Raw genomic sequence first — 18,822 nt, forward strand, 5'->3', positions numbered from 1 at the left:
GGGGCGGGGCCGGGAGGGAGGCGGGTCAGGGGCGGGGCGTCGGGGGCGGGGCAGAAGGCCGGGCGGGGCGGGGCGGGGCGGGGCGGGGCCGGGAGGCAGGGAGGGCGGGCGGTCAGGGACGGCGGGGGCCCTCTGCGCGCCCCGACTCACCCCTGGCAGTACGCGGCCAGCACGCCCACCAGCTCCCCCACGCGGTTGTCCAGCGGCGGCCGGGAGCGGTGCAGACACACCACCAGGTCGTCCCGGCCCTGCGCGTGCAGCACCACCAGCTGGTCCCGCCCGCTGGTCACACTCAGCCCGGTCACCTGCGCGGCCGGGGCCGGGCTCAGGGGAGCGGCAGGCCCTCCTCCCCGCCCCCAAGATCCCGGGCCGCGGCCCGCCCCCGACAGCCTCCCGGAGCCCCCAGCCCGCCCCTCCGGGTCCCCTTTCCCCCTCTCTAGCTCCGCCCGCAAAAGGGAGCGTGGGCCGCTACGCCGCTTGAGAGAACTTGCCCCAGGACGGGACGGAATGTTCTCGATCGACGCCTCTAATCCGGCGCCACCCTCCCCTGTGGCGCTCGAGTGCCCCTTGCGTGTGCTGGTGCGGCCGGGGCGCTGAGCCGTCTGGTTTCCCTCCATTACATCTAAGCGGCCCCCCGGCGTGGCCGGCGCTCCAGATGGGCCCCGCACTCGGTTACAGGGACCCCAGGACGAGAGCGCTGCGCACTGCAACCAGTCCCGCGGTCGGGCCGGACACCCCCAGGCCGCCATGTATGGGGGCAAGAGGGGCCCGTGGCTCGCCCCCCTCCCCCCCCCCCCCGAGCAACAGAAAGGCCCCACCATCCTGAGCTGATGCTGAGTTCTGGAAAGCTCGGGCCTTCCCAGGTAGGCGCGAGAGGAGGGGCCCTGCAGACGTCCCCACCTCCCCCGGCCCCCCCCCCCCCCCGGCCCCCCCCCCCCCGGGGCTCACCGCTTCCAGGGGCACGGCCCGCATCACCCGGTACTGCCGGCCGGGGTCCAGCTTGTAGACATGCCGGTCAGTGAGCAGGAGCGCCCGGTCCCGGCTCTTGTTGAAGCGATTCACCTGCGGGACAGGCGATTTCGGGGTCACCTGTCTGGCCCCAGGGCCTCCTCTCCCTGGACCCCTTTTCTCAGGGACTGAGTTGGATCTGACCACTTCTGAAACCTCTGCCCTGGGCTGTCGATCCTCCCCTGGTCCCACACCTCACCTTCCGGACGTGACTGGAGAACAGCACAGCCCCAAAGCTGTCCTTCTCACGGAGTGCCTTCAGTCGCTCAGCGAACAGGCCCGAGGCTGTGGGGTTGTCCATGGCCTGAGGACAGATGGGGGCTGCTTGACCGCGCTGGACCAGCAGCGAGTCTGGTGAATGGGCACCCCTGTCCCTCACCTCGCGAGCCAAGCCGACTCAGGCCTTGAGCCAGCCTCCCCTGGGTTGTCTGAGGGCCCCGCGCCCAGACCGCTGCAGCCCTAGGTTCTGGTCATCCCTGAGCCCTCCATAGCTGCCCACTGTCCAGAAGCTGAGAAGGCAGGGTCCCGGGGGCCAGGGAAAACCTTGAGCCTTCGTCCACTGTAGAACGGGGCCAGGGGCATAGCTCACCATGCCCGTGCGAGGGCCAGGGTGAGCCAGGGCATGGGTGCAGGTGGGGGGGGGGCGCGCAGAAGAGAAGGTGCTCAGTAAAGCCCAGAGGCCAGGGGCAAGGGCAGAGGGGCATGGCCCACAGGCCGGACAAACAGCCAGGCCCTGGGAGAGGACACGTGGGGTGGACACCGGCAAGCTCTCAGCTCTGAGCCCCTCCTTGGTGCCCAGTTTTCATGGCCCCGACACTCACAGAGGACAAGTAGTCCCTGACCCAGGCCCGCCGGCAGCCCCAGTCCTGCCGTAGCTCCTGCAAGAACCCCATGGCCGCCACTTTGGCCTTGATCTGGGCCATGTCTGAAGGTGGGATGTTCTTCACCAGCTGCCGGGCCCGCCACCTAGAGGGAACCGGGTGGTCAGATGGACCCCATGCAGCCCTCACCTTCCCCACCCCGGTCCTACCCCCCTCACATCCATGCCCTCTTCTCGCTCCCTTTTCCCCACGGGAGAAGGCCAAGCCTCTCAGCCTGGCACTGGCCATCCTGATTTCGGGCTCCCTGGTCTCTGCAGGGGCCCCTCCCACTCTGAGGACAGTGCGGCCTCCTGGAGAACTCCTACTCAGCCTTCAAAACGCGGCCCAAATGCATTGTTCCCCCCTATTCCCTGTCCCAGCCAGCCACGCTCCCCTCCAGGCCTCCAGCAAGGAGATATCGGGGCTCTCCAATGACGGTGGGGTGTGGGGACCCAGTTACTAGGCACAGCCTCTTGTTTCCCTGCTTATGAAATGGGGCTTGTGGGGTGCGGATGGCTGGTGCAGGTGTTCAGTGGGCGCTAGCCGAACGGGGAAAATTGAAGGGGCAGTGGCTGAGGGCTCGCACCTGCAGAACAGCGCCTGGCAGGTGTCCTGGAACGGCTGCAGCACCGCAGGGGGCGGCGGCCAGACGAGGTCTCGGCCGTAGTGGGGGGGCTGCCTCGCGGCCTGGAACCGCCTCTGCAGCTCTGCCAGGTGAGCGCGCACCTTGTGCCTCCGGAACCAGCGCATGACGGTGTAGATGGCCCGCAGCCGCCGGCAGCGCCGCCTGGCCAGGGTGCCGCGCCAGGCCTGGGGGGCCAGCCGGGCCTTCGTCAGTCCCGGCCAGGCCGCGCCTCCCTGCTTGTTTCCCTCCCCGCCCCCGCGGCCGGCCCGCCTCCTCCACCCTCAGCCCGGCGCTGCGCCAGGCTGACCTGCCCAAGACTCCTGGGGGCCGCCTCCACCTGGCTGCAGGTCGCTACCCAGGTGGGCACAGGGCCCTGCTGCAGCCTCTGCCTGACTCAGGGCAGAGCTGCTCTCCCCACTCCATGTCCTTCCACCTGGCACCTGCAGATGGGGGTGCTTTCCCCTCCGCCAGGGGTAGCTGCCAACTGTCACCTGGAACCCGAGCTGGCCCAGGCCTGACCTCCAGCTCGTAGACGCCCTGACATGGAAGAGTACCCCAAGAATGAACCATTAAAACCCAGAGCGGGAGCCCTGCACGGCAGGCAGCCCAGGGGACCCACAGATGAAAGCACACTTAAGGAACCTGACTCAGACCAAGGAGAGGACAGCAGTGTGGACAGTCCTGGAGATGGTGGGGCCGCGAGGACCCAGTGTGAGCGTCCCAAGTCCCATCTATGTGACCATGGCATGGTGTCACGTTCCTAAAACCAACCCCTCCATGTTAGGGGAGTAGCAAAGCTCACAGCTAAATGCAGTGTGTCGCCATGGGTAATAGTGGGATGCTTGTGGAAATTCGAATACAGGCGGCATATTATTCAGATACGTAGATTATGTCTTGTTGGTGTTAGGTTTCTCGTCTGCTGACCTCAGCGTGTTCAGAAAAGGGAACGTACTTGTCCTTGAGACATGTGTGCTGAAATATTGAGGGGGGCCGTTACTTTAGAAAATCATATAAACGTAGGTGTATGTGGGTGTGGGGACAGACAGACACACAGAGATGGGGTGGGGAGAGCACACGATTGTAGCAATTCAGGTGGATGGTAAATCATCATAGGCATCTTTTAACTTTTCAGTAGGTTTGAAATTTTAAAAATAAAAAGTTAGGGGGAGAGATGGAGGAATTCCGGTCCTTTGGGAATACTTACTAAAATCACTCTAAACAAAATGATTTGATGGGGTGCCCGCAGGGCTCAGTCAGTTAAGTGTCTGACTCTTGATTTCGGCTCAGGTCATGATCTCAGGGCCGTGAGAGTGAGCCCAAGTCAGTGCTCAGCGGAGAGTCCGCTTGGTATTCTCTCTCCCTCCCCCTCAGCCCATCCCCAGCTCACATGCTCATGGTCTCTCTCCAAAATGAATAAATCTTTTAAAAAATGATTTGCTTAAAAATAACTGGGATGGGCTGCAGGTGTCTGCACAAAACCACACACTGGCCACAGGGTGGCACAGCTGATGCTGGGGAGTAGGAGGGGTAATTATCTCTAGGTCTGATATCTTTCAGAGTCAAGAGAAGAAAAGAAGGGAAAAGATAAGGAAGGGGGATGCCTGGGGGGCTCAGTTGGTTAAGCGTCTGCCTTTGGCTCAGGTTATGATCTCGGGGTCCTGGGATCGAGCCCCGAGTCAGGCTCTCTGCTCAGCAGGGAGCCTGCTTCTCCCTCTCCCTCTGCCACTCCCCCTGCGTGTGTTCTCTCAAATAAACAAAATCTGAAAGAAAGAGAAAGAAAGAAAGAAAGAAAGAAAGAAAGAAAGAAAGAAAGAAAGAAAGAAAGAAGGAAAGAAAGAAAAGGAAAAAGAAAAAAGAAAAGAAGGAAAAGGAAGGAAGCCAGATTCCTGAAAATCATATTTTGAGCACCTGGATCCACCTGGGCCTGAAGCTGATGACCACGGACTGAGGTAAACTAACCACATCCACACCTTTTGCTTAAGTCAATTTCAGTCCTGGTCCATCTCCTGTCAGAGGAGATTCCTGTGGTGCCTGGAGGGGTGCCTATGGGCCCCGTTGGTGCATGCACACCCCCCACTCCAGGGGGGGCACACCCCTCCCTCCCCTCCCCGCCATGGGTACACCCATCCCCCCTCCCCCTCCGCGGTGGGTAGGCATCCAGCCAGGGCGCACCTTCTGCAGCAGCAGCACGATGATGGGGATGAGGCGTGCGCGGCTCTGCTCCAGCTTGACCAGAGTCTGGGGCGAGCGGATGAAGAGCTTGGTGTGGCCGAAGGCCACGTCCCCTTGCAGCCCATGCTGCTCCAGGAGGGCACTGACGGCTGCCCTGTCAGAGCCCAGCAGGTGATTGGGCCACGTGTACTCACAGGTCATCTTGTACCTGTCACCGCAGGACAGGGCAGTGGGCACTGAGCTCTGGGTTCGACACGCCCAGCACCTGCCCACCCCGTCCCCTGGGTCACACAGCGTCTTCGCTGTCCGTGCTGCGCGGGTCTGCATCTGAGAAGCACTGGCCGGGTTTGGGACCCTCTGCCCACCCGTCCGACTCCTCACAGGATCCTGGGCCATGGGGGACAGACAGGTGGGGAGATGGAGCTCCGGGGTAGCAGGGCGCGGTACCTGAGCAGGAATCGAGGGTAGGGCTGGCGGGAAGCGAAGCCAGCCCTCCGCACCCGCACATTCTCCAGCAGCCCCAGGTACACGACCTGGTGGCGACAGTGGTCCTCGTCCAGCCTGGCAGCCATCTTGTCCTCATTGGGCTTGATGCAGCGGACATAGAAGGGCTCCTAGCACAACAGAGGACACGCAGGGACACCACCATCAGCCTCTGTGGCCGCAGGGCAGGTGTGGAGCTGTCCCTCCCTGCCGGCTGCCCAGGGAAGAGGCTCTTGCAGGGGGGAGGGGAGGCCGAGCGGCTGGGTCAGGAGGTGGTAGGGCAGCCGGGAGCCCTGCCGCCTGCAGGGGCCCCGCTGAGTCTCCAGATGTTCTGTGGTTAAGCGGGCTCTGGTGTCCCCCTGCGGCCCCCCCTCTGCCTTTGCGCCCCAAGCTCCGCAAGCAGCTAGCGCCGCCTTCCTGCCCTGTGAGCCCCGCCCAGCCCCTTCCTGCCCAAGAGGCCGGGAGGACAGGGGAAGGCTGTTCAAATCTCACATTTACTCAAGCCTCAGCCTGACCCAGGACATCTTAACTTGCACGGTGGTGGGTTCCTCCTGGCTGGGGTGGGGGTGGGGATGCAGCTCACAGCAGGCAGGAAATGAACACCACCTTCCCCGTGATGTGCAGAGGCGGTGGGGGCCCAGTTTGCCGGCCAGGACCTGGAAAGAGCCGGGGTGGGGGCGGGGGCGGGGGGAGTACCTTGGAGGCCAGGTTTTCTACCAGAGCCACCATGGAGTTCTTGAAGAGCGTGCCAGCCGTCAGGGGGCGCTTGGTCACTTCTGTGATGTCCTGCTGCCCGTCCGGCCACATGGCCCGCAGGGTGGGGTCTGAGCTGTAGACACAGGCCACACAGCTAGCCGCCCTCTGGAGGGCCGCCCTCGCCCCAGCTCTGCCACTGGTAAGCTCTGTGGCCTTAGTGTTAAACCTCAGGCTGTCAGCCCATCAGACAGGTGTCAGACCCGAGTGTATGAAGGCCCTTCCGGCCTCGGGCCCCCACGCACCTGTTGTACATCAGCCGCTTGAAGTCTTGGAAGAGGTGGTCTCTGTTCTTGTCGATGAAGCCCTCCACCGAGTACCTGTGCGGCCAGGGCTGGTGAGGGGCAAGGGGCCTCGGACAGGCCCAGGAAGCCCCTCACCCCCCTCTCCTGCCTCTGTTCTCTTAGGCTAGCCTCCCTGCCTCCGCTCCCACACCCGCTTTCTTTCTCAGCACCTAAGACTCCTTCCCTCACCGGTGTCTCTGCTCATGCCCACCGCACTGGACCCCGGCTCTAGCGCATTCGTGCCGGGTGGCCTGGGACCAGGGACTTCACCTGTCTGTGCCCCAGTATACATCCCAGGCCCAGATCAGTGCCTACTGTTTCCGTCAGTGTCGGTGATGGTAGTTATACCCAGGAACTCCCGAGGCAGTGGTCTGCTCTGATTCTGTGGCACTGACAACCTCAGGTTCCTTGTCTGGCCCTTCGATGACAAAAGGCTAGGAGGCTCAGTTCCAAAATCTCCCTGCACCTGCCGCTCCCGTGAAGACTCAGGGCAAGGGGTCTGACCTCTGGCGGCACTGTCCTCCCCACTTGTCCTTGTGAAGGACACATTAGACACGTGTGCCTCCGTGAGTCACCTCAAGTCCCACTCAGGACGAAGGGAGCACAGGTCAGTTAGTAATAATGTCACGGAGATTTCTCAAGGATTCCTGAGGTTGGTCCTGAGGGTGTGCCCCCAGGATGGGCACCGTGTGCCTGGGGCTTGCTGGAAATGCAGACTGTGGCCTGTCTGCCCCCTCCGCTAACCGCACCTCCGTAATAGCGTGCCCCTCCCCCAGGCATTGCCCAAAGTGGAGCCTAGATAGGGCATTTTTGAAAGCTTCCAGAGGCTTCTACGGTGCAGCCGGGGCCGAGGGCTCTGATCTTAAAAGCGCCACTGCATGCTTTCCACTCATCAATCTGGTGTCAGGCGCGTCTTCAGCGCGCTAAGAAGGGGAGGGCTCCTTACGTGACGTCCCCCGCATAGTGCTTGATCCGGAAGTCTCGGCCAAACTCCATGGTCTTGTCTGTAGGGCAGAGCTAGGGAATGGGGTGGCGCGCCAGGGTCACGGCACAGGGCGGAGGTCTGTGCAGGGCACAGTCCTGGAGAGGCCGGGCCACCGAGGCCGCGCCGAGACCGGCCGCGCGGTGCCTGGGAGGGGTGGGGGGTGCGGCCCCGGGGCCAGCTGGGGGCGGGGCTTGGGGTGGGGGGTGCGGCCCCGGGGCCAGCTGGGGGCGGGGCTTGGGGCGCGCGCCGGGGGCCGCGGAGCACCTGGCGGCTGGCGTAGTGCGGGTGGTGGCGGTGGTGCGTGTCCAGGCTCTGCAGGAAGATGCGGTCGGTGATGGTGCCCGCGGCGCTGCAGGCCTCGTCCAGCACGGCCAGCACGCCGCGGTGGGGCCGCTCCACCAGCTCCACGATGGTGGCGTTGTTGAAGTAGTCCACCTGGGCGGGGCGTGCAGGGCGGCTCCCAGTCTGCCCGCCGGCCACCCCGCGTGCACCCCGCGGCCCTCGCGGCCCAGGCCGGCACTCACGCTCTGCCAGGCGATGCCCTCCCGCTCGTACTCCTCCTGCTCCTGCTTCAGGATGAGCTGGATGAAGAGCTGCTGCAGCTTCTCGTTGCAGTAGTTGATGCAGAACTGCTCGAAGCTGCGGGCGGGCGCAGGGGCCGCACGGTCACGCCCTGCCGCCCGGCTTGGGGGCTTGGGGGCTTGGGGGCTCAGGCTCCGTGCGGAGCGCGTGCGTCGGGGGCAGGCCCCTCCCCACGGAGCCCGACGGCAGGGGTGATTCTCCCCCTCCAGTCCCACCGCGGGCACGCATGCTCCCCAGTGGATTTGGGGGTCGTGGCCATGGGACGTGAGCCCCCAGTTTTGCCTCCGTGGGCACCGCTGGCCGGGTGGCACAGCTGAGGCAGGCTCGGGGGCCTGAGCCCGGGGCCAGGGACTGGCCGGGACAGACGCCGGACGTCGGGCTCCCCAGGCCAGCGGAGCTCCGCGGGACCAAGGAGGCCCTGGGGGCTGGGGTCAGAGCCGGGGACGTGGTGGTCGGGCTCCCCACCTGTTGACAGGGAACACCTCAAAGCCATAGATGTCCAGCACACCGATGACCGTGTCCTTGCCGTCTCGCCGGGGGTCCCGGCCCCGGGTTTCCATGACACCGTTGATCCGGTTCACCACCCACTCAAACAGCCGCTGGTACACTGCCTGGGGAGACGCCGGGATCCAGCTACTTCCGGCTGCCTCCATCGTCGCCTCCTCCAGGAAGGCCCCCTGGGTGTCCCCGCCTCGCTCCCCACAGCCTGCCCCCAGAGGACCTTGGCGCAGGCGTCCCGGGCATAGCTGGCCTCCGCCGCAGTGTGGCCCTTCTCAATGAGTTCCCTGCCTCCGGAGGCCACCGTACGAGAGAGCAGGCAGCGCAGCACCAAGTCCCGGGGCGTGGCTGTCAGCTCGGCCACATGGTCCACCAGCAGCTCCTCAGCCACGGCCAGGTGCCCCTGCTCCGGCCCGGCCGCCTCCGTCTCCACAAACTCGATGTTTCCCTGGGGACGGGGAGCCAGGACAGTCAGGCTCCACGTCCCAGTGGAGCTTGCCTGCACACCTCTGCCCAGGGAGAAGGAAGGAAAGACAGGGCTGGGGGTGTGGCAGGGCCTGGCTCCTGCCACCGACGCAGCCCTGGATGCGGGAAGGGCCCCTGGAGCGCAGCAGAGCCTTCTCCAAGGCTTCCTGCCCAGAACATCAGGTCCGTGGTGCCCCGCCGTCGCCTGCGGCTGCGATGCCCCCCCTGCTCCTCAGGCCGCCTCACAGGGAATGGAGGCCTGGACGTGCTGAGGAACTGTCCAAAGCCAGCCAGACCGCATCTGCACAATGTCAGCGCTACTGAGCCTGCCCTTCCGGGCCTGCTCCGTGCGGGCTCATCCGCTAGACAGACGCGGCATGTTGCAGGCCTGACCCGCCCGTCTGGGCACACAGAGCCCCCAGCTCCGGGCCTGGCCTCCGGGAGCCATGCACTCAGCCCCTTGGAGGGCAGGATGGGCCCGCTACGTGGCTGGGCCGTCCGAGGTCAGTCTCCTTCTCCAGGGGCGGTAGCCCCGCAGCCCCCGGCCAGGCTCACCAGGTGCAGTATGGCCGCCAGGATCCGGTGCACAGAGCCCACTTCCTCAGCACTGAAGCCGATCACCCGCATGGCTTCCATCACTGCCAGGTAGTGGCTCCTCTCGTCGCTCTCCAAGGCCTGCAGGACAAGGGGCTCAGCACCCCAGGGCCACGCAGAGCCCCTGGGGTCCTCCCAGGGAGTGCCTGTTACATTGTGGCGCCAGCAATCCTGCTGAGCGCCCTCACCCAGGACCCCGGAAGGCGGAGCCCTGCCCCCACTCACACTGAGCCCTGCGCCCTGCCTAGTGAAGTTGTACACGGCCGGGTTCCTCTGCAGGTGCAGGTTCCGCAGCTCTGCGTCCTCACAGCCCCGCAGCACCTGGGGGCCCGCAGATCCCTGGCTCAGGCCCTCAGAACTGCAAAGACCCCCCCAAAACATGCCGGAGGACCGACCCAGGGGAGCTCAGTGCTGGTGTGGACACCGCCTGAATCCAGGCAGACGCCATCTCACCCAGTGTAGACACCACCCTGCTGGTGACCCGGGAGATCCCCCTCCAGTGAGGGCGGGGGACTGGGGGTGTCACGGCAGGGAGGGGGGAAAGGAACTGAGGGCGGGGCCATCGGAAGGGCTTCCTGGGCGCCCCCACACCCCTGCTTTGGTTCACCTGGTAGAAGGCATGGAAGTTCCGTTCACCCACGTGCTGCTTGAGGACTCGAGACTGTGGAGGGAGGGGCAGATGGGCCCCTGCCTGGGTTGCAGCACCACCCAGGGGACCCCACCCAGGGGAGCCACCCAGGGGACCCACCCAGAGCCCCTTGGGCGGTGCAGGCGGAGCCTGGGACCTCAGAGGAAGTGTGTCCCCGCCCCCTCCCCGGGGCCCCAGGCCTGGGAGGGTCAGCGGGAGGCCTGTGGCCTCAGGACCCGCCTTTGGGAGGGTCAGCGGGGAGGCCTGTGGCCTCAGGACCCACCTTCTCCAGCAGGTAGCTGTGAATGTGACCCCCGATGGGGTCCCCTTTAAAGTCGAAGTTGATGTCCATGTACTTGCCGAAGCGGCTGGAGTTGTGGTTGCGGTTGGTGCGCGCGTTCCCGAAGGCCTCCAGCACGCACGTGGACTTGAGCAACACGTCCTTGACCCTGTGCGGGGCAGAGGGGCCGGGCTGTAGGGCACAGACCTCGTCCAGGGACTGTGCCTGCCCAGCACCCCTGCCCGAGGCCTCCCATGGCGCAGGCTGCGGACCGGCTGGGAAGGCCCCCTGCCCGGTGCTGTGCCCGGTGTGGCGAGAAGGGCAGCTCCTCACCTGGGCGTGCTGCCACCTGCAGAGAGGAGCTGGAGCTGCACACGGCTCTCCACCTCCCGTGGCAGGGTGGGCAGCGGCCAGCCGCCGGTGCCCCCCGCCCCTGGAACCCCACCTTGCCCCTCCCGACGGGAAGAGCTGGGCGCTCACACAGGAAGCTGCTCCACGAGGCCCCACTGGTAACAGCCGGTGAGCAGCTGGTGAGGAGGCGGACAGGCGGGCCCTGATCCAGGTCCAGGCCCTTCCTGACCATCTGCCCAGCTTCTCCCTTCCGTGGGGTCTCCTGTGAGGGGCCCAGCCCCCGTCTGTTGGCTCCGTGCACCTTGCCTCTTCCCTCTTCCTAGTGGCGCCCTGCCCCGTGGCACGGGGCCCTGCCTCTACTGGGTGGACGGGTTCTGGGCGGGTCACCTGGAGCCCTCCTGCAGAGGAGCCCTCTGAACTTGGCCTGAGCCAGGCTGACTTCCATCCCTTGCCCCTCCGGGCCTCAGGCCCAGGGCCGCCCTTGCGCCAGTCCGGCCTGCTCTCACCTGTCCACCTCGGCCCTCTGGCTGGGGTTGGTGACAGCGGCGATGTACTGCATGATGTGCTTGCTGGCTTCCGTCTTCCCTGCCCCACTCTCCCCTGCCGGGCAGACGGTGCTCAACCAGAAAGAGTGGCCACTCCCCTTGACCAGCCCCCTGGGCGCCCCCTCCAGTGGGGTCTGTGGAGGCTGCCCGGGCCCCCGCCACCGGGCAGGTACCTGAGATGACGATGCAGGTGTCCCTGGAGCGGCGCTTCATTGCCCCGTAGGCGGCATTGGCCACAGCATAGAGGTGTGGTGGCCGCTCATAGAGCTCGCGGCCCTGGTACTTGGCGATGGCCTCAGGCCCATACAGGGGCAGCTCCTGGTAGGGGTTCACGGACACCAGCACCTCGCCGATGTAGGTGTAGATGCGGCCCTTCTGGAACCTGGCACAGGCGGGGCCAGGCCTCAGCGCTCAGGGCTGTGGGGACGCCCACCCAGGTGCTGGGGCGTTGGGCCCATGTGGGGAGCCTCGGGGGCCCTGGCCCACCCCAGGGCTGAGAGTAGGAAGGAGTGCGGGTTGACCTGACCCTTCCCAGTGCCATCTTGCTGGAATCCCACCCCCACTGCAGGGTAGTGCTAGGGCCGACGCTGCTCCCTGGGGGGGCGGGGGGGGATCCTGACAGCACAGGAATCTCCACCACCAGATTTATGAAGGGATAGGTAGAGCTAAGGGGTGGAGGTGGAGAGGAGAAAGGGGCTGGAGGCCGAGGGAGGGGCCTCGGGCTGTTTCCTGTCTTGAGGCCTGGGTGGGGACCCAGAGGCAGCAGGGGACCTGCCCAGCCCCACCCAGATGGCTGGGACTAGGAGGGGCTCAGGGAGGGGGCCTGGGGATGCGGGAGCCGTCCTCCCCCCGCACATCCTCCTGCTTCTCAACCCTTCCTTTTGGGAACTCAGGCTCCTGGACCTCTGTCTGCCCCTCTCTTGAGCTTTTGGCCAGCCAGCTCAGCTCCTGCTTTGTCTGGGACCCGCCCTTCCCTGGCAGCTTGTAGTCCGTCCCCCGTCAGTCAGGGGTTCCTCTTCCTCCGCTGCCACTTCAGACGAGGGAGTTCCCCCGGCGCGCTCCCTCCACACCTTCTCTCATCTGCCCCCCGCCTGCCCCCCTGCACGCTGTGTGGCCTGGGCTCAGTGCTTCACTGTTAAAACGGACACGGTCATGCCTGTCTCACAGGCTAGTGTAGAAGAACGACATGAAATTATGCTTAGCTTGGTGCCCCATACAAAATAGCCCATTTCCTGTCCTCTAACCTCAACAGTGTGCTCAGGGGGCCCCATCCCCTAACCCTGCACAGCAGCCGCCCTGTCCTCCCGCGGGCTGTCCAGGATGAAGCCATCCAGCTGTCCAGCTCCTGGGGGCCACCCCATCTCACCATTCCCTGGCTCCTCCAGGGCAATCAGACCCCATGTCACTTCTACCGGCCACGCCCTGTGGCACCCCATGCACCTCCCCCCCAGTGTCATCTCAGCTTGTCCACCTGCACCCCGGGACAGCGCTTGCCCCCTTCCCTGAGAGCCCCAGGGCCCAGCACGACCCCCAGCGGCAGATGGACAGTGCACCCAGTCAGGGGGACGGGCACCTGCCTGTCCCTGCTGGGCAGGAGGAGCAGAAGACACCCAGGCCATGTGGGAGGCAGGGGTCCGGGAAGCCCTCTCCAGCACTGGCTGGCCGCCCTGGCCTTGGGAGGACTGTCCTCTCGGCCCCCCGCCAGGACCCCCTGCCGTCACTCATACAGTGGTGCGGTGGTCCAGGTGGGTGTGTGTGCAGCCCCACCTCCCGCCCCTACCCTGGGCTGATGGAGACCAGTGAGCCTGGGGGCCCGGGAGAGGACGTCAGAGCCCTGTGTCTACCTGAGCTTGAGGTTCTCCATGAAGTCCTCCATGGTCACTTGGTCCAAAAGCACAAAGTCGGGTTTGCCGCACTCCGGCCCTTCCTCGTCCATCCTGCTGTCGGGAGGCACCCAGGCCAGGTTAGCCCGGCCTTCCTGTGCACAAGGGTGGAGGGGAGGGTGCTCCGAGCAGGCTCAGCCCTCCGGGCCACCTCCGAGCTGTGCGGTGAAGTAGGAAGTGGGTTCTGGTCCCGGGGAGGGGCTGCCCTCCCCACTTGCCGCTCCCTCCCGAGGGGCTCTGACCCCGGCTTCCTGGTTCCCGCACCCAGAGGGCGGGCACGCCTGACAGTGAGCCGGGTGCTCTGGAGGGTTCCTGTTGGCTTCCTCAGTAAGCTCTGACCCTCTGTGGTCTCCGTGCCTACCCCTCACCCCAAGCAGGGGCGTCACCTGTGTGGCCTGATGCCGTCACGGCTCTATCAAACCTCTGTTAACAGCCCGAGCTGCACACTAGGTGCATCTTCGGCTAGGTACCTTGTATCTTGATTAAAAAGTGGGAAATGCTGGTGCCCAGGCCTTTGGGGCGGGGCCTCGGGTAACATTCTTCAAAATGTGCAAGACCACAGCAGGATGTAAATGACAAAACCAGCTTCACGTCACACTGCACTGCAGGGCTGGCGGTCTGGTTCCTCAGACTGAGATTCGGAGTCGGGCGGCAGGCCCAGACCTCCGCATGTTGCCCAGAAGGCTGTCCCTGAGGTCCCCGCCTGTCCCACCTGGTTCCTCACAGCACCGTTAGAAGCCGCAGACTGGCTGGCTCAGGTTTGTCTCCAGACAGCCTCCTTGACCCCATGGCATCCTCCAGGCGGGCAGTTCTCTCTCAACCCCTCCCCCACCAGCCGGGGAGGCCAGAGTATTTGCCAAAAGTGAGTCATCCACACGCTGCCTGGGGGTTTCTGTACTCAAGAGGCTCTTGTAATAATTGCCTTTCAACAAGCTCGCTTTTTAAACTGAAAAAATTGACACGCAAGTTAAGGTTTTTGTTTTACCCTTTCAAATTCATTAGGATGAATACATACCCAGTAAGATTGGGAAGTGCTTATTCAAAAGCCTCATAATCCAGGCCCGCGCCCTTGTGCACCATCCCAAGGGGCTGTTGGCCTGACCGTTCCCTCAGGATTCATTCATCCTCCCAGCTCTGGGGATCCCCTCTGCAACCCCCTCTGGGGCTGGTGCTTTTGAAGGGCTTTTCTACACCAACGCTCCGGAGAATCTGGTCCCGGGTTTTTTTTTTTTTTTTTAAGATTTTACTTATTTATTTGAGAGAGAGAGACACAGCGAGAGAGGGAACACAAGCAGGGGGAGCGGGAGAGGGAGAAACAGGCTTCCCGCTGAGCAGGGAGCCCGATGTGGGGCTAGATCCCAGGACCCTGGGATCATGACCCGAGCCAAAGGCAGACGCTCAACGACTGAGCCACCCAGGCGCCCCTGGTCCCGGGGTTTTACTTCCTCAACCTCTCAACCCATGGGTTCCTCTAGCCCAGGGTTTAAATTAAAGGAACAACTCAGCCCGTGCTCTGAAACTGCAACTTGATAGGATTTTCACGTCACTGGATAGTTTTGGGTTTTTCCTGGTAGAAATGTCAAGACCGTTCTGAGGTTGGGGATTTGGCCCCTGGGCGGACCTTGCTGTTGGGCTTTAGCCCCTGCCACCGTGACCTTGAGCCTAACTGCGGGGTCTGCACCTAGGACTTACGGCCCATGCCTCCTTTGTCCCAAGGCTGGGAGAACATCGCATGTCTTTTCCCTGCCTGGTCTGTCTCCCCTCCTCTTGGGTGGGACAAACCCCTTGGAGGATTTCAGTTGGGGCACCAAGCAGGAGGGCAGGGGGCTGCTGGGGACCCCACCCTGGCCCCTGCTGATGCCAAGCCCCCTCCAGTTGCCCTGCTCACTGAAGACTCAGGTCCAGCTCATCTCAGGACATGCAGAACTGCAGGTTGCTGCAGGGAAGGGCCCCACCAGGGCACCTCAGAGGCCACCTCCCGCTCTTCCCATCAGGGTGTGTGTATGTGTGTTGGGGGTGCAGCTGCCATGACATCAGGAACAAACCGAATGTAAAAGTGTCCGGCTGTGCCTGGATGTGTTACTTTTCAAATGAAGCCAACCGGGCATGTACCTCACTCCCACACGGACACACTTGTGTGTGCCCACGTGTGAAGGTGAGCCTCGCTCCCAAGTCTGACCTGCACTAGGGAGGACAAGAGGCAGACGAGCCTGTCAGGCAGCAGAACCCATCCAGGATCCCCAGGGCAAGCTCCCGATGGCAGGTGTTGGTAGTCCATCACCTACTCGGCACTCTACAAACACCCGGGCATCAAGCAAGGAGACACCTCGGGGCTGAAGGAGTTTGGCCGCCACTCCCTTCACGGCCAGGGCTCCTGCTCCTTGTATCTAGCTCACGGAAAGGAGACACAAGCCAATTGCAGCACACGCTGAAAAGACTGTTTATTAACCACCCCTTGTTTCCCACACAGGAGGTCAGAGGGGCCTGGGCCCCGACGCACAGCAAGAATCCTCGTTTCCGGAGCACTGTGGCACCCAAACCTGGGGGCAGAGAAACGTCAGTCAGATGTGCACACCAGGCCCTGAGCTGCCCACTCCCCAGCCTGGGCCCGAACCGGAAACCCCCCTCTCCTCCCTGAACGGGAGCCGGTGAGGACGCATACCTGCTTAGACAGAAGGGGGCACGAGAGCCGCTCAAACCCAGCTGCACCCTCACGGGGCATGTCCGTGTGCAGGCCACACCCCAGGGTCCACTTCCTCAGGCATGAGGAGGAGGCACGTGGAAACAGCTTGGAGGCTGGCTGTGAAATCAAGTGACGTGAGCACACAGCCAGGGACTAAACACTGGTTGCCACAGAGACACAGAAAGGAACTAAAAGGAACTGAACCCGATCGCCCTCCTGACCCCACAGTGGGCTGAGGTCTCTGTGACGGGACGTGGCAGCAGCCTGACCTTCCCAGGCCAACACACCACTGACCCAGCAGGGTCCTGGGGAAAAGGCTGCAGGTGAAATCCAAAACCACAGAGTCCACCAATGCTGGGCCCCAGGAGTCCAGGTACTAGACCACTGCTGTGCAAAAACAGTCTCATGAGCTTGAAGGCAATGAACCTCTGGGACTCAATCACCTGACTTGAGATGGGAAGGCCAGAGCAAGTCGAGGGTTTTGAAATTCTTCTGGGGGCGGGGGCTCATGGAAATGAACAGAAGACAGGCCTCTGCAGCATACTTACTGCTGCAGACCCCAATCACCCCGCAGACACGGACCAGGCCACCTCTCGGCGCTCTCCAGGCTCTGGCACCTGGGGATTCCTGCTGCTGGAACAGCGGGGGAGGGCAGACACCACGTGTCCTGTGCTGGGGCAGGGACCCAGAGCAGAGCCTGCTGGGGTGGGGGGTGCCGGTCAGAAACGGACAAGGGTCTGATGTATACCCCCCCGACAAGGTAGCCCCCCAGTTTCAGGGATGCTGGCAGGGCACGTGAGGCTCTCCGATTAGAGACAAAGTTGATTCTTCCCACAGGGTGACACAGGGGAGCCAGGGGGCACCCAGCACATGCGGTGGCCGTGCGGTCCAGGAAAGCCAGACCTCTCCCAGCAGAGAGCAGGCCTGCTCTGGAGGGGGCACTACCTTGTCCATCCGGGGCTGTTTGCTACTCCAACATCCTTGAAAAGATGGGCCGAAGTTCGGCCAACGCCTTGCTCCCAGGACTGCAGACACAGGAGCCTCAGGGAGCGGCTCCCGAGTGCAGCTCACAGGCCGGTGTGTTCAGCATCTGCACCTGGACTGAAGAGGCAGACCCCAAGTTTGCCAGAAGCCTCGAGCGCGACGGAGATGTGGCGGGACTGGCCACCCAGAGGAGCCAAGAGCTACGCGGCCCTGCCTCGAGCATCCTGGCCCACCCCTGACCACACCCAGCGGCGCTCAAACCCAGGCAGGGACCCAAGGGCACCCCCTCCCACCTACGCTTCCCACCCGCTTCCTCCAGGTCAGGAATCTGGAAAGCACAGGTGGGCCTGGAGGGGCCTGGCATTCCATCGCCACCTGCGATTTTCGGGCTGGGCGACCCCGGGCCCCTGTTCTGTACTGGACCGAGACCACCTCACGGCGGTGCTCAAAGACCTGAGCTGGGCGAAGAATGAAGGTTTAGGAGGTAGGACACAAGCAGGAGCGTCTTCCCCTGCCGAGCCCTCCCCGCGCGGCAGCCCTGCTTAGAACTTCCGAGCACCTGCCAGGCGAGTACTGAGAGGAAGAAGCCGAACTCGAAGGCCTACCGAGCTTCACCCATCGGTACGTGGCACGTGGCCACCAAACCGGACACGGACGCCTGTCTGAAATTTCTATAACCTTGCTCTGGACGGAGCAGGGCAAGGCCTCAAACCGTTTCAGGATGCTCTCGCAAGCACTGCAGGAATGCACAGGGTCACCCCAGACCCGAGCACGCTGGAGGCTTGCAGCCCACATGCCCCGGGCGCACAGCGGACCCTCGGCGCCGGGGGCTGAGCGGGAAGCGGTCGCGGGGCAGATCGGGCGGCCCTAGCGAGCGGGCCGGACGGCAGCAGCGCCCTTCCGCGGTGCCCCCGCGGCCCCGACAGCCCGGGGCAGAAGCCCCTCGAGCCGCAAGCCCACGGGGTCCGCGTACGCCCAGCCATTACCCAGCGCGGCCTCTCCCTGCAGTCTTCCTGGCACGGAGGCCGCCGCTCCGCTCCTCCTCCGCAGCCGCGGGCCGGGCGGGTTCCGCGAGGGCTTCCCGCGCAGCCGGGGCCGGGCACCGCCGCGAGGGGGACAGGCGGTCAGCGCACGCCGCGGTCGGCCGACCCCGGGTCCCCGCCCCGGCGGCAGCCGCGACCCCGTCCCTCGGAAGCTCGGCCGGAGCGCACCCGGGGGCGGGCGCCGCCTGGAGCCCCGACGACCTCGGATGGCATCGGATGCCCGCGCCGCCCCCGGATGGCATCGGATGCCCGCGCCGCCCCGAAGCGGCCTGCCGCCGGAGACGCATGGAGCCCCCACGCACACCCGCGCGCTGCGTCACCACGCAGCCCCCGGAAGCCGGCCGCGGTGACGTCACGCGGGCGCCGGGCGCGCGCGCGACCGCCGGGAGGACGCGGGCGGAAGTCCCCTAACGGCGGAGCGGGGCCGGTCGGAGAGCCGGCTGCCGCGTTCACATCGGGGCGCGCGCCGCCGGGGCCTGCGCTGCGTTGCCGTCTGCGGACCAGTGCGCGTCCCTGGCGGCCCCGCTGGCGCCCCGTGTCCCGGCTGGTTCAGGGCCCCGCCCTCCGCGGGGCTGGGTTCGTCGAGCCCCGTCGGACAGCGAGGTTGCGCTCTGCCCGCGCATCCCTTTAGCGGGTTGCCCGGGATGCGCATCACTTTCTGGTTTAATAAAGGTATCTTCTTTTCTGCCTTTGTGGAGAGGTCGTCTGGCTGGGAGGAGATCTGGGTTTTAATTCGACCCCCCCACCCCCGCCGGCGGAGGAGCCCACAAGGGAAGGTATTGAAGCGGCAAAGGTGCAGCTTGTTGGAGACACAGTGGAGCGTTGCAGGGTGGCGGGGTGTTCTCCGAGAGGAGAGGGGGGCAAGGACTACACACTCAAGGGTCTTGAGTGTCAGGCTAGGAAGGCGAGCAGTACTTGAAACTCATTTCGCACCTGCTAAATTCATTCGAGCATTTTATTATTTTATTATTTATTTATTTATTTTTATAATTTTATTCATTTATTTGACAGAGAGAGACACAGGGAGAGAGGGAACACAAGCAGGGGGAGTGGGAGAGGGAGAAGCAGGCTCCCTGCTGAGCAGGGAGCCCGATGCGGGACTCGATCCCGGGACTC

General features: G+C 64.2%; 1 protein-coding gene, 1 long non-coding RNA gene and 1 other non-coding gene across 4 annotated transcripts in view; all 3 read right to left on the reverse strand.

Annotated features, from left to right (window-relative positions):
* Positions 1 to 13,278, reverse strand: part of MYO1G (myosin IG) — a 13,613-nt gene extending 335 nt beyond the window's left edge. Inside the window, exons 1-21 of the mRNA XM_035026446.1 lie at positions 12,958 to 13,278; positions 11,287 to 11,495; positions 11,075 to 11,168; positions 10,221 to 10,386; positions 9,917 to 9,970; positions 9,535 to 9,630; positions 9,271 to 9,390; positions 8,474 to 8,698; positions 8,218 to 8,363; positions 7,695 to 7,809; positions 7,435 to 7,605; positions 7,132 to 7,202; positions 6,147 to 6,221; positions 5,845 to 5,977; positions 5,113 to 5,279; positions 4,666 to 4,873; positions 2,455 to 2,678; positions 1,830 to 1,974; positions 1,208 to 1,312; positions 949 to 1,062; positions 151 to 305 (exon numbers count right to left, since the gene is read on the reverse strand). Of these exons, the coding sequence (XP_034882337.1) occupies positions 151 to 305; positions 949 to 1,062; positions 1,208 to 1,312; positions 1,830 to 1,974; positions 2,455 to 2,678; positions 4,666 to 4,873; positions 5,113 to 5,279; positions 5,845 to 5,977; positions 6,147 to 6,221; positions 7,132 to 7,202; positions 7,435 to 7,605; positions 7,695 to 7,809; positions 8,218 to 8,363; positions 8,474 to 8,698; positions 9,271 to 9,390; positions 9,535 to 9,630; positions 9,917 to 9,970; positions 10,221 to 10,386; positions 11,075 to 11,168; positions 11,287 to 11,495; positions 12,958 to 13,049 (2,885 nt within the window). The 5' untranslated portion in view covers positions 13,050 to 13,278. The remainder of the gene's footprint in view (positions 1 to 150; positions 306 to 948; positions 1,063 to 1,207; positions 1,313 to 1,829; positions 1,975 to 2,454; positions 2,679 to 4,665; positions 4,874 to 5,112; positions 5,280 to 5,844; positions 5,978 to 6,146; positions 6,222 to 7,131; positions 7,203 to 7,434; positions 7,606 to 7,694; positions 7,810 to 8,217; positions 8,364 to 8,473; positions 8,699 to 9,270; positions 9,391 to 9,534; positions 9,631 to 9,916; positions 9,971 to 10,220; positions 10,387 to 11,074; positions 11,169 to 11,286; positions 11,496 to 12,957) is intronic.
* A 2,142-nt stretch (positions 13,279 to 15,420) lies between these two features.
* Positions 15,421 to 18,012, reverse strand: LOC118024509. Of its 2 annotated transcripts, none has more exons than XR_004683125.1 (5): positions 17,650 to 18,012; positions 16,625 to 16,780; positions 16,228 to 16,376; positions 15,659 to 15,796; positions 15,421 to 15,536 (listed from the first exon to the last, which is right to left on the reverse strand). It is a non-coding gene; the product is annotated as an uncharacterized LOC118024509 (long non-coding RNA). The 2 variants fall into 2 exon arrangements; XR_004683126.1 differs by having other exon boundaries at positions 16,228 to 16,379.
* LOC118024609 lies at positions 17,320 to 17,451 on the reverse strand. The gene has a single exon (XR_004683152.1). It is a non-coding gene; the product is annotated as a small nucleolar RNA SNORA9 (small nucleolar RNA).
* Positions 18,013 to 18,822: the final 810 nt, after the last annotated feature.

This window comes from Mirounga leonina, unplaced genomic scaffold (genome assembly GCF_011800145.1).
Source record: "Mirounga leonina isolate KUSES-001 unplaced genomic scaffold, KU_Mleo_1.0 Mir_199, whole genome shotgun sequence".
Classification (NCBI taxonomy): Eukaryota; Metazoa; Chordata; class Mammalia; order Carnivora; family Phocidae; genus Mirounga; species Mirounga leonina.